Source organism: Lissotriton vulgaris, chromosome 3_2 (genome assembly GCF_964263255.1).
Source record: "Lissotriton vulgaris chromosome 3_2, aLisVul1.2, whole genome shotgun sequence".
In the NCBI taxonomy this organism is placed as follows: Eukaryota; Metazoa; Chordata; class Amphibia; order Caudata; family Salamandridae; genus Lissotriton; species Lissotriton vulgaris.
Genome location: NC_141690.1, coordinates 181,947,037 through 181,960,267, shown reverse-complemented (window position 1 = coordinate 181,960,267; position 13,231 = coordinate 181,947,037). Strand labels below are relative to the sequence as shown.

The window sequence follows — 13,231 nt, the reverse complement described above, 5'->3', positions numbered from 1 at the left end:
CTGTGCAACTGGCTGACATTTGGCATGCCAATTTTCTTGCAGATACATGCAGGGGAAAAAAGGCAAGAAAGTCAAAAACATGCACTTCCCAGGTACATTCTCACAGGAAATGTTGCTCTGCGCTACCGTTTTTGGCAACCCATCCTAATTTTGGGGAACGCTGGCGACTCTAATAAAATGAAGGGGGATGCTACCTGAATCTCTGCCATACCCTGCCCATATGTGTTGAAAAGTGTGAGTCTGCTGGCTGACAGGAATTACCGTTTGGAATTCCTCTCCCTTAGTGGTACCCCAGGAGGAAGACACTGCAGCCATGGCAAGGTGTGCCATTGTTGTTTGTAAACTAACCCTTTACCTCCAAGACAGTGGAGATGTCCAATCTAAATCTAAATCCAAAGCCAACTGATTTATGTTGTCTAATATTACATTTGTCATGCATTACAAAAAATCAAGCTATTTTGAAGCTTTTAACAAGACATAACGTGTTTGTAAAGCATTTTCTCTAGCAGGGTATGGAGGCATTGACAAACAGATATTTTTTTACCCAACTCAATGGTACTCATTTTATTGAACTTGGAAGGATGAAAGTCTGAGTGGACTGCCAGGATTCGAACCTTTGCCCGTGAAGTCAAACAAAGATTCCTGGAGTGGATGCATGTTCATTGAGTCACAAACCTGGCATTGAGACCTTGACTTTAAGACCTGAAGGTCTTTGACTCTTTGTTAAATATGACAATAAAGATCCTGTGACCTTCCACCCTCTGAGCCTTCAAACTGTTGACTGAGCAATTGTAGGTAAGGTGATTAGGTCCATTGCCTTTCATCAGCTCCATGACCACTTAAACAGAGAGTTCCTGGCACTAAACATTATAGATTCCTTAACAGCCATGGGTCAAAATCAGACAGGACTGTGTGTACATTCAAGCTTTTGTGGGCCACAGATGTGGGGTGGTTGTTTGCTCTAATTAATGTGCACAAGGTGGTTGTATCTGAGATTTTCGGGTGTGCGTGGACAGCATCCGCTGAAGGTGTGTTCGGAGAGGGAGACAGAAATCGTCATATAAACGTGACACCCTGTCCTGCATGAGGCAGAATATATTGGCCCTTAGTGGGGCGTAAATGTAAGGCATGAGTGTAGGGGCAGGTCCCCTTCGAAGCTTCCTTTTCACTGGTCTGCTTCCTTTGTGGCCAATCATTGGTAAAACACTGTGATCCTGTTGTAACTTCAACTAATCTCTGGAAAAGCAAATCCCTAAAGTGATTAAGACTTTTAATACAGAATTTGCTCTAGCTAGTCACTTCCTAGAAGAGTATTCAGAACTCTGTAGGTCATTCTATTTCCCCTTTTTGATTCTCTAAAGTTCTTGTACAGTGGCCTACCTGACCATTCTATCTCTAGACTCCATGTAGCCCAATCGAAGAGGTCCGAGCCATTTCCCAGCTCTGGCCAATTGTCCGTCCTTATCTTGAACGGGCTTACTTATCCTCGATGTTGATAGAGGACACCCCTAAGATGCTGCTTCACTCAGCAGCCCCGGTAGCAATGTTACATCACAGGGAAGGACACTGGCAAGGTTGGGCAGCACGCTGAATGAATGAACAGGTGCTGTGGCATACTGTGGCATGAACTGCCAGCTCAACTTTAGCCAGAGGAAGATCCTCCTTGGTGTCTGAGGTTCTTGACGAACAACTTGTTTCGCTGAATTTTCTAGCTAGAACACATCTGTAGTTATATGTTCGATTGTTGTTACTAAACAGCTAACTAGTCCTAGGAGTCAACTTGCATACCAGGTGTGGAGACAGTATTTTTACATGAAATTGATGAATGATTGTCTTCCAGCTAGGACCTGGAATCATTGAAGACCCTGTCTGCACCAGCCAAGCCATGGGCAGCACGCTGTATTTAGAGTTTGCCGCCAGGTTGTCTGCTTTTTTATTTTTAGCGGAAGAAGTTCCTGCCCATATTGTGGGTGCCACTATGGTAACAATTAAATTAATGGCGGGACTCAAAAGTATCAATACCTTGAACTTTGTCTTGGAAGTTTCTGATATTGGTACAGTGATTTGTCCCCACCTTCAGCAACAGTTGAGTATCATCAACATACATGTAACAGAAATCAGCAAAGACAGTAGGTCTCACCTTCACTGGTGTGATGGTTATTCATACATGCCAACCCTCCCGAATCAGGCAGGACACTACCAGTTTCAAGGCTAGTCTCCTGGCACCCGATTCCTGCATGCAAAAACCCGATCACTCGGCGGACTTCGGGTGGCAGGGGGTGGTCCTGTATGACCTGGATTATGCACTGCCAGGAACCTGCTCCTGCAGGCAAGTGAACAACATTTTTGTCAGGCTTTCTCTGCCTGACATAGCAATTTCTCTGTGCTCCTGACAGGTGTGGAAAAAACTTAGATTTTATTTTCTGAAATGCGATCCTGCAGCGGCACACTTGCCAGTCCCATACATGGCAGTAGACCCAATGCAGGCGCATTAGAAGTCAATGGGAGGAATACATGCTACTGATTATTTTTTAAAACTCCCACTTTCCCCTTCCAAAACCTTGGCATGGATGCTCTAGTCCATCCTCCAGCCAGTCTCTTTCATTATGTTAAACATGTCTGGGGCTGGGGTGAGGTGCTGACACTGTTTCAGTATACAGGCCGAAGGCCCGATTCAGTCGCGAGACTCCTGATTTTGCACACTAAAAATGGCTTTATTACGGCTGTCACCTGCCTGAAATGGCCTCTTCTTCAATAGAAGTCAATGGGGTAAATATATTTAGAATCTCCCTCTTTCCTATTCTAAAATGCTGGTATGTATGGTTATTATTTTATAATGGAAGCAAATGTCCTAAAATAAAATGAGAAAAAAACATGTAGCCACTCAACCATGGCTGCAGTATGCTCGCAATACATTTTTTAAATTTCAAAAATTAATTGAGTTGGCTGCTTTCATAGTGATGTTTTATAAAAAAAACATTCCTTAAGTTGTGCCATGCATTTTATTAATATTCTTTGTGAAGGAGACTCATATAAATCACGATCAAACCTAGTTCTCAAATGGCAGGTAGCTACAGTGTTACACAGACACTTAAACACTTTAAAACACCATCTTTAAAAAGGCGATGGAAAATAAATAATCTAACTGGGAAATAATTTACCAGGGAAATCAAAGTGCAGACAAAATTAAACGCTGGTATTTAAAGTTATTATAAAAAATAAGTCAAATAAAGTACACTTTGAGTCAGTATTGCTACTTAAAAGAAATTAACTGTTTTAGGTGGATGTGAACAATGTGCGCAGGCTTTGTGCAGGCCAGTCAGTCAGTCAAAGAACTTTATTTGCAATGTTTCTTTGCATAAGAGAACATAAGTCACTGTCGGAAATATGGATCATTGTTAAATTATCTAAAAGCATCACAGCCAAACCATATAAAACAGATTAAATGAGCAGAATATCCTTAACTCATTGGCTACAAATGTCATAAGTAGTTAATTATGCCTCCTATCAAGTTGACATAACATTAATTTGTGCAGGCCCTTAAAGTGAAGGGAGCCCATGGCTAAAGTAGGCTGGCTAATTGCCCCATACAGTATGCTGCAAGTTGGAGGAAGCAAATAGTGAATGGCAGTTTAACAGACCAATGGATGAAGCCACTGACCAAAAGCTCCTCACTGTATTAACATCATGCATGAATCCTTTGGAAAACCAATAATCTGGCGAGACAGCTAAGACCGCCTCAAAGGACAGACCTAAAAAGAGAGATAAAAAGATTGAATTAGATGAACCAAAGGTTGAAGAAGCATGGCAAGTACTGATCCGCGGAGGAATGATCAGAGAAGTAAAAGGGGACAAAGCATCTTGCTGGGCACAGTCTTGATTACTAATCCTCATCGAAGCAGGCGCACAACCCTGGTTGCCAAATTGTTGGAGTGAAGTCAGAAGAGTCTAAGCTATAAAGTTGACGAACGCATGAGATTGCTACAGCTATTGTCTCATTATTACAACCTTTATTGTGCTGCTCTTCCCTTCCTCCCTCCCATTTTCCCTTAGTCACATTAACTACATTGGTGAGAACGCTGAACCGGCCTTTGAGGGCTAAGGTATTCTATGAGCATACACAAAAAAATAATGAGGGGTAATGTGGAGTTGTGTAACACAAAATTATGTAACCTCTTTGCACAATTTGTTTAGGAGCCAAGAAATGCTCATTTAGGCGATCTTTTCATAGACTATTTTTTTATTTGAGTCTATATAGGCGGGCGGGGATTCTCCCTATGGCTCATATTTGTCTTCTTACAAGGAAAAACATACTGATGGTGAACTGAAGGGAGAAGTGGTAACAGGTAGTGAAATAGAAGGATGGACTGACCAGCAGGTCAGAGAAGAATTGGGCTGAGGATGTTAGCAAGTGGTGAGCTTAAAGGGGAAGTAATATGTTTCTCCTGTATGCCTAATCTTAAACACCCCATCCTAGCGTTGAATCTGAGATATCGGGGTTCTCTAACATCAAGATCAATTGCATTGAAACAACCATATCAATTTGCACGTAAGCCCGTTACAGGATATATGACAGAAGTGTTATGCTAGAGTTACTGGATGCTTATATTCCTTGCACAAAGTCACACAGTGTGTCACTTGTAGAGCTGGCAATATAAGTATAGCACTGCATTCTCAAGTATTTCAAAAGAGTGAAAGGAGTAGGATGCTGATGAGTGATTTGCAGAGGGAGATGCAAATCAGGAATGGCGATTGAGATGAAGCAGAGGTTACGAGATCATGCTTCACCCCTCCCGCAACAGTGCTTACTATGTTTGTTCAGATCATACATGAGCTATTTCACTTGCTATGACCCTGGGTTATTTTCGATGGAATCGAAATGTAAACAAGTTATTTTCTATGTATGGGAATACTGAAACTTGAGTGCGGACTGGATGGCTGAAACAACTAGTGCCTTAAGACCCTCAAGTAAAAGATGGTCTAATGAAGTAGTTGTAATGGTAGTAGTAATAATAGTAAAAAGAGAGCTTTATCTCTACACATTAGATTGTAAGTTGGATTTGTGAATGATTCTTGCATCTGTTGTTGACTTTCCCATCGTCTCCAGCATAAAGACGCTTAGGGTGGACCTGTGTGCACCTTTATACATGAAGGTTCAGGCAAGTGCGGTTGTTTTACTTTGTCATTGTGTTTTCATGGGATCCGCCCCTTCTTACCTGAAGATAAGTTTGCTAAAGAGACACATACAATTCTGGTTTCAAGGTTAGATTCATTTAGTGCCTCTTTTATACGAGGATCTCTTATGGTGAGTAGAATTGACTCATGCTGACTGAAAATAAAGCCTATCGTATTAGGACGAATGTTCAAAGGTTCACAGATCTCTTCCTGATGCAATGGATCCTCTGCTCGGCAATTGAATCACCCTCCATTCCTGTTTCTCTGATAGCCCCCACCCCGGTTAGGACAATTTCACACCTCCTCATTGAGCTTGACTCACGCGACCTTCTCAGTATGACTCTACGCGATAGACACGGTGATCCTGATCCAACCCCATCTTTCAATCCTCAGCTATACTGTAGCCGAACCCCAATCTACTCGACTTTATAAAACCTCTGATTGTTCTAAATCAGGATTATCCTGATTCTCTGAGTGTGGGCCTCTCTAGGTTGCATATATAAATGTTTATAACTGTATCTACCTTGTACAGTGATAACTATATGTAACCTTCCCCCCTTCAAGATGTTATGACTTTATGTGCTATATCCTATGCAAGTGTTTATAACTTTATGTGCCTTTCCCCTGCAAAGGCTATATGTATGAATGTTTGCATCCCAACATGCACAATACTCAGAAAACCCTAATAAAAATGACTAATCACATATGTCGCCGGGGCTTCGATCGTTGCATTGATTGTCTGGTGACTGAGGTTGTTTTTAAAGTTCTGTAACTTGTTGGGGGGTTTACAGTATAAAACCCAATTATCTTAAAGTGCGTATTTAGGTGTGTTTATCTTCTAGAGTAGGGTTCTCCAAAGTCGGTCCTGGAGGGCCGAATCCATGCCAGATTTGTAGCATATCCTCATTTAGATAAATGTAGTTACCTTAAAAATCTGGCATGGATCCGGCCCTCCAGGGCCAACTTTAGAGAACCCTGTTCTCGAGATTATGACCCACAATGTTGCTGGTGATAACAGAATTTCATAGGGCAAGAGCTAGTGTTAGGCCTTTTTTTCTGAAAGTGGCTAGCTTTAGAATCTTCTTGCTAAGAAAGACAGTAGGGTAGAGGATTACTTTCGGAATGTGCTCAATGTGTTGTTCAGTTCAGCTCTTGGATGGCCTTGTTGGATCCAAATGCACCTATTTAAAAATGATTACATGGAATTGGGAGGTCAGGACTGAAGGGGGAGATATGATATTTTTATGCTGAATGTCAATCTTATTTTATGACACAAGTTGCGTCTTAATTTTCATGATGACTTTAATCTCCCCTTTGTTTCAATTAACAGAGAAGGATTACTGCATCATTTGTGACAAGCAGCCAATAGGAAGACTTCTCTTCAGGCAATTCTGCGACACTCGGCCAGAGTTGAAAAGATGCATTGAATTCTTGGACGCAGTGGTAAGCTGTTTTTACCCAATTTACTTGAAAACGTGCCCTTTCTTATTTTAGATGGATGTATGTATTTACAAGTTGTCATGTGGTAACTGTGGCCTACACCACGCTATTTTTTTTTTTTGTAAATATCTTTTTATTGCAGCAAAATCAGAAAGGCATACAGTAGATTTAATCCATTCCCCTTGGAGCTCAGTGAAAGCGCCGCTCCCTCACCCCTGTATCACACAGCCATTTAGCTCACACCCCGGAGGTCGAGCGGCAAAGTCACGGGTATAAAGAAACTGCGCTGGAGCGTTCTGAATATGGCTGTAGCCACCAGATGGGTGGGAAATGGCAGAGCTGCTTTTGGGTCCTATCACTCCCTCTCCCATGTCCCAAGTCCAGTTTGAACCAAGAGTCACTGTACACCCTCCTTGCATAAACCCCCCCCCCCCTCCCCCGTAACACCCTCATCCCCACCTACCCCGCTACCCTCGTCTAGGATCCCCCCTGACCACCCCCTACCCCTGCCCGGACCCCCCACACCCCCAGGCGTGCCAGAGTATCACCAACCGAGCTCTCTACCCCTCCACCAAGATCAGAACCGAAGCATGGCTCCAGGATTCATCAGCAAACATTCGTAGGTCATCACATTGGAACGCAAAGGCAGTGAAGCAGCAAAGTGGGCCTAAGCCGTCCCCCCGTCAGGCGGGTGCCCCGCCGGAGCCGGACTATGCACCGGGGAGTCCTCCTCTTCCACGTCCAGGAGCGTGAGATCTAGGACCAGCCCCTCCCACGCCCTGGCTCTCTCCAGTGCCATGTCATTGTCTATCCTGAGCGCGGCCTGCAGGCGAAGCTCACCCTCACATCTGGCCCATTTTAGCAGCTCAGCCTTCCAGCGCTCTACCACGGGGCCCCGGGACGCCTTCCATTGGGACGTAATGGCCCGCTTCGCCAGGAGGAGCCCCAAGTCCAGAAACTTGCTAGTGACTTTATTCTTTGACGTGTGTGGGAACCAGTGTAGTATGCAATGTGCCATGGTGAGTTGCAGGTCTCTCTCCGTCACCTCCCTCAGAACCTCCACTACTTCCTCCCAAAAGGGCCCCAGCTCAGGACAGGACCAGAACATGTGTTGGAAGTCGGCGGGATCCGCCGGGCAACGCGGACAGGACGCCGGGTGTGCCGGGAAGTATTTATGTAATTTATCAGGGGTCAGGTACGCCCTATGTAGGACATAAAAGTGTACCAGCTGGAACCTTGCGTTGCGCGTGCCATTCCGGGCCCCCTCCAGTATGCCATTCCAGGCCTCCTCCGGGATCTCAGTCGCCAAATCGGCTTCCCATTTCGCCTTCAAGGCCAGCAGGGGAGCGGTGGACTCCGAGACCATGCGTCGAGACAGGCACGTGACCGCCTTGACTGTCCCCGCCATCATCACGACGTACTGACAGCCCAGGGACAATGGCGGCTCCGACATGCCCGCCCCCCAGTGTTTGCGGATCGCCGCCGTTAAAGCCGCATGAAGGAGGAAGTCTCCACCCGCCAGCTCAAAACGGTCCTGCAGGAGGTCGAAGGGCAACATCACCCCGTTTTCGTACAGATCACCCATGGATGACAGCCCCTGCTGATCCCAACCGGCCAGCCCGTGCCACGAGCCCCCATGCGGAAGCGCCCCGCAGAGTCTAAGTGGGATCTCAGGTGCGTACGGAACCGAAACACCGCATCTCCGGCGATATCTGTTCCAGCATTTCCGGGCCGTCGCAAACTCCTGAGTGAGGTGGAAATCCCCCATCGGAAGTCCCAGGACAATCCGGGACAACACCTGGACCGGACCCGCCGTCTCTCCCGATCCGTCAGCCCCTCTCCTGGCCAGCGCCACCCACTGTGTCAGCCACTGCAGCTGCTCCGCCAAGTAGTAGAGCTCATAGTCCGGCACTGCTAGACCTCCGTCCGCCCTTGGGCGGAGAAGTGTGGCATGGGCCACCCTGCGCCTGCCCGCCCCCCACAGGAAGCCGATGACCATCGATCGCAGCCGTCGAAAGTAGCTCGCCGGGATCCAGATCGGGAGGGTCCCGAAGAAGTAAAGCAGCCGCGGCAGGGTTACCATCTTGAGTAGCGCCACCCGTCCCATGAGTGACAATGGGAGCGTGCTCCAAAAGTCGAAGTTCCCTGTAGTGTGCCTGATCGCCGTACCGATATTCCCCTCAAGGATATCGGCTCTGTCATGGAAGATCGAGGTGCCAAGGTATCGCAGGCTCCTCTCTTCCCAGGTCACGCCCTCCGTAGTTTATGGGCATGCTCTCCGTGGGCGGGCCGGGAATAGGTGGGACTTCGCCCAGTTCACTCGGAGGCCCGATATTCTACTCAGCGATTGCAGGAGAGTCTTAGCTCCACGCAGGGAGTCCGCCGAGTCCGCCAGGAACATCAGCAGATCATCTGCGTATAGTGCGATGTGGTGTACTTGGCCATAGACGTCCAGTCCCCGATACGCCCGGCTCAGCCGGGCCCGCGCCGCAAGGGGCTCGACGGCCAAGGCAAACAGCAAGGGGGAAAGAGGGCAACCCTGACGGGTGCCCCTGCCCACCCCGCACATCTCAGAGATGACCCTCCCCGTCCTGACCCTCGCTGTCGCGTTCGTATAGAGCAGTCTCGTCCAATCTACGAAGCCTTCGCCAAGGCCCAACGCCCGTGTGGCCTACACCACGCTATGTTGTTGCATTCTATATACCATCCAATGTAGTATGCAACTAAAGGTCTGCAACATAATACCTCATCAGGTGCTGAAAAGTGAGCAAAGAAGTTCTTAGTAAGCCAAAAATGAGAGCTGTGGCAGTGCCCATGGCAACAAGGAAATGCTGTAAAAAACTGACAAAGAACCTCAAAGGTTGCTGGAACCTTCTCTAGTCAAACACTACAAGAACACAGGAGGCAGATAACATGCACAACATAAGATGGGTAACATAAACACGTGGTAGAACGACACCCCTCAAAACACCACAAAGAGAGCATAGCAATACATATCAAATATTTTAAAATGCCCCAGTAATTTGACTGTTCTGTAACATGTTCCATTCTTCCTCAGGAACATTCACAATCCAATTTTTCACCTTCAAGTTATTACACTCTGCATTTAACTGGTAGTAAATATCCACCACCCAGTAATTTTATTCGGGAAACAACCTTTACAACGCAGTCATTACATCGCACTACCTCTACATAGCAGTCATTACATCGCAACATCCTTTACATAGCATGTCATTACAACACAGCCATTACATCGCATGTCACTACAATGCATGTCATTACAACGCAGGTATTACATCACAAGTCATTACAACGCATAGCATTACAACACATAGTACCCTACACTATCTGACACTTACCCTGCTGTTGCACTCGCTGGAGTTAGAATAGTAATTTTCACCCCTACACTATCCAACACTTACCCTACTGTTGCACCCCCTGGAGTTAGAATAGTAATGTTTACCCCTACACTATCCAACACTTACCCTACTGTTGCACTCACTCGAGTTAGAATAGTAATGTTTACCCCTACACTATCCAACACTTACCCTACTGTTGCACTCACTGGAGTTAGAATAGTAATGTTTACCTCTACACTATCCAACACTTACCCTACTGTTGCACTCACTCGAGTTAGAATAGTAATTATTACCCCTATACTATCCAACACTTACCTTAAATGCGAGATAATGGTATGCATTGTAATGGTATGCGTTGTAAAGGAATAATACGATGTAATGGAATGTGCTGTAAAGGTAGTTTTTGAAAATGCGATGTAATGGTATGCGATGTAAAATAATGCGTTGTAAAGGATGTTGCGATGTAAAAACTGTGTTGTAAAGGCATGCATTGTAAATGTATGCGTTGTAACGTCATACATTCATTTTATTCATGTGATGCTGATCTTGGGAACCAAAGTGAGAGGTGAGGTTTTTATTTAATCACACAAAAAATGATGGGCAGAATATTTGCAAAAAGTCTAACCACTGGCAATTGCTCTGGAGTTTCATTCATTCAAAAAGAAGCTGCTCGAATTGTTCAAACTTGGTACCTGACTGACGAAGAATGTTAAAGGGTTGTGAAACCTCCACCAGTTTTCGTAAACATTAGTTCACCAGCAGAACCCTGTAGACACAGAACATAAGCAGCTTATGATGGATAACGGATATCTAAATCTGGCACGATGTGTAAACGGTACGAATTCCCCAAAAATCAAAATGAAAGCTTTCATTAAAAATATAACAACTTTAAAAATATCCTGGTAATTTGATTGCTATACATAGCGCTTCCTTTTGCTCAGACATTCTCACAAACCAGCTTTCGAGCTGCAGATGCTACACTCCAATGACGCTACACTGTGTAAAGAACCAGGACAGCATCTTGCAAATACACAGTGAGTAACAGGAACACTTTGCATTACCAGCCATCCCAGCATGGCCCTGCTACAAAAACAGAACATTCCCCACCTGAACCATTTGTAGCAATATTTTATTTCTACATCTCTTTCACTCCCACCAAGAACCAACAAATGACGCTTACCCCCCCCAACGTGCGTCAGTAATCTTTACTCCAGCATGAAACATCCTGAACGCGTGCTGTACCTCTGAAAAGTTAGACAAGTGCTTCTTTGTCCAACCAGGTTGGTCCCTTATCTCAAAATGCACCATGTTTACAGTATTACATTTTGTCTTTGGTCCACTTACTTTATATCTGTTTCTCTTCTAACTTTTTCCTAATGTAAGTACCTTAGATCCCTAACTTTAGGTTTGGAAATATGCCACAACCAATGCGAGAGCATTAGTAATAAACCATTTGGGGTCAACCTGCTCAGTGAAGAGTGTTAGCCTATGAAGAAGAGTGATGCGATTCTAGATGAAGCAAAACATTTGATTGTAAACAAATTACCTGAAGAGAAGTATCTGAAGGTTTTCCTGCAACCTTTAAGGACAAGCGCTTGATTTCAGAATTCAACCATTTTATGGACACTTTTTAGAAGTTTGAGATGTTTTTGATGAGTTTGTGGCTTTACACAATCAACAAGCAAACTGTATTGTAGAAACAGCGAACTGACTCATCAAAGAGAACAAATGTTATTTCCATTGGATGGATCTGAGGAACGTTCTGAGGGAAAAATGTTGAGCCTGCCAATCAGCACCACATAGCACTACTGTTGCGTCTGAATTTGAGCTACTATAAATAAATATTCTAAACATTAACAAAACTCTGTAGTCATCATTCCTCACAGCTAGCTAGCACACGTGACATCCTAGTTACGTCTTACAATTCTGGGGTGAATATATGATGTTACTTAGCATACCGTTACTCCGCAGGCATTTACTTCGAAGTTTTTACTTCGTAAATACCATTACTACTCATGATTTTTGTATGCATTCTTTTACTTCGCAAATATATACAAATACATTAAAATGCTTTCACTTCGCAGTTAATTATTATGCATGCCATTACAATACGTTATTTGTACTTTAAAACAAAAACTTAATCGGAATAGTAACCTATCCCCTGGCAAGCACCATGAACCCTAAAAATACCCCCAAACCCTATCTCACCCTGACCCCTAAATATATCCCAGCACCCCAAAACCTAAATGCACCCTGAATCCCAAAAATACAGTAGCACCCAAAATCTTAAACGCCCCCGAACCCTCAAAATACCACATGTGCCCCAAAACCTTAACCCACCCTGACCCCTAAAAATACCACAGTACCCCAAAACCTAAACGCACCCTGAATCCTAAAATTTCCCCTACACCCCACAACCCTATCTCACCCTGACCCCTTAAAATATCCCAGTACCCCTAAACCGAAACACACCCTGAACCCCAAAAATACCTCAGCACCCCAAAACCTTAAATGCACCCTGAAACCTAAAAATACCCCCTACACCCCAACCCACCTAACCCCTAAAAATACCCCTGTACCCCAAAACCTAAACACACCCTAAACCCCAAAAATACTGCAGCACCCCAACACTGTAAACACATCCTGAACCCACAAAATACCCCATGCACCCTAAAACCCTAACCCACCCTGACCCCTAAAAATACCCCAGTACCCCAAAACCTAATTGCACCCTGAACCCCAAAATACGGCTGCACCCCAAAATCTTAAATGCATCCTGAACCCTCAAAATACCCCATGCACCCCAAAACCTAACCCACCCTGACCCCTAAAAATACTGCAGCACCCCAAAACCGTAAACACACCCTGAACCCTCAAAATACCCTATGCACCCCAAAACCCTAACCCACCCTGGCCCCTAAAAATACCCCAGTACCCCAAACCCTAAATGCACTCTGAACCCCAAAAATACCGCAGCACCCCAAAACCCTAACCCACCCTGGCCCCTAAAATTACCCCAGCACCCCAAAACCTAAACGCAACTTAATTTGCACAGCAACTCCATTATGCATAGTAAGTGCATGCTAAGTAATGGAACGTGCATAGTAAATGCATGCTAAGTAATGGCATCTGCGAACTAAAATATGCGTAGTAATGGTAATACGTAGTAATGACCGCGTAGTAAAGGTAGAATACCCCCTGGGGTTACTCTTACACTTCCATCATATAGAAGCAAGGGAAATGTGCAGTAGCAACCG

General features: G+C 44.9%; 1 protein-coding gene across 1 annotated transcript in view; it reads left to right on the top strand.

The window, feature by feature from the left end:
- GRK4 (G protein-coupled receptor kinase 4) overlaps positions 1 to 13,231 on the top strand; it is a 429,001-nt gene that overhangs the window by 133,544 nt on the left and 282,226 nt on the right. The window contains exon 3 of the mRNA XM_086964159.1: positions 6,506 to 6,618. Coding sequence (XP_086820285.1) covers positions 6,506 to 6,618 — 113 coding nt within the window. The remainder of the gene's footprint in view (positions 1 to 6,505; positions 6,619 to 13,231) is intronic.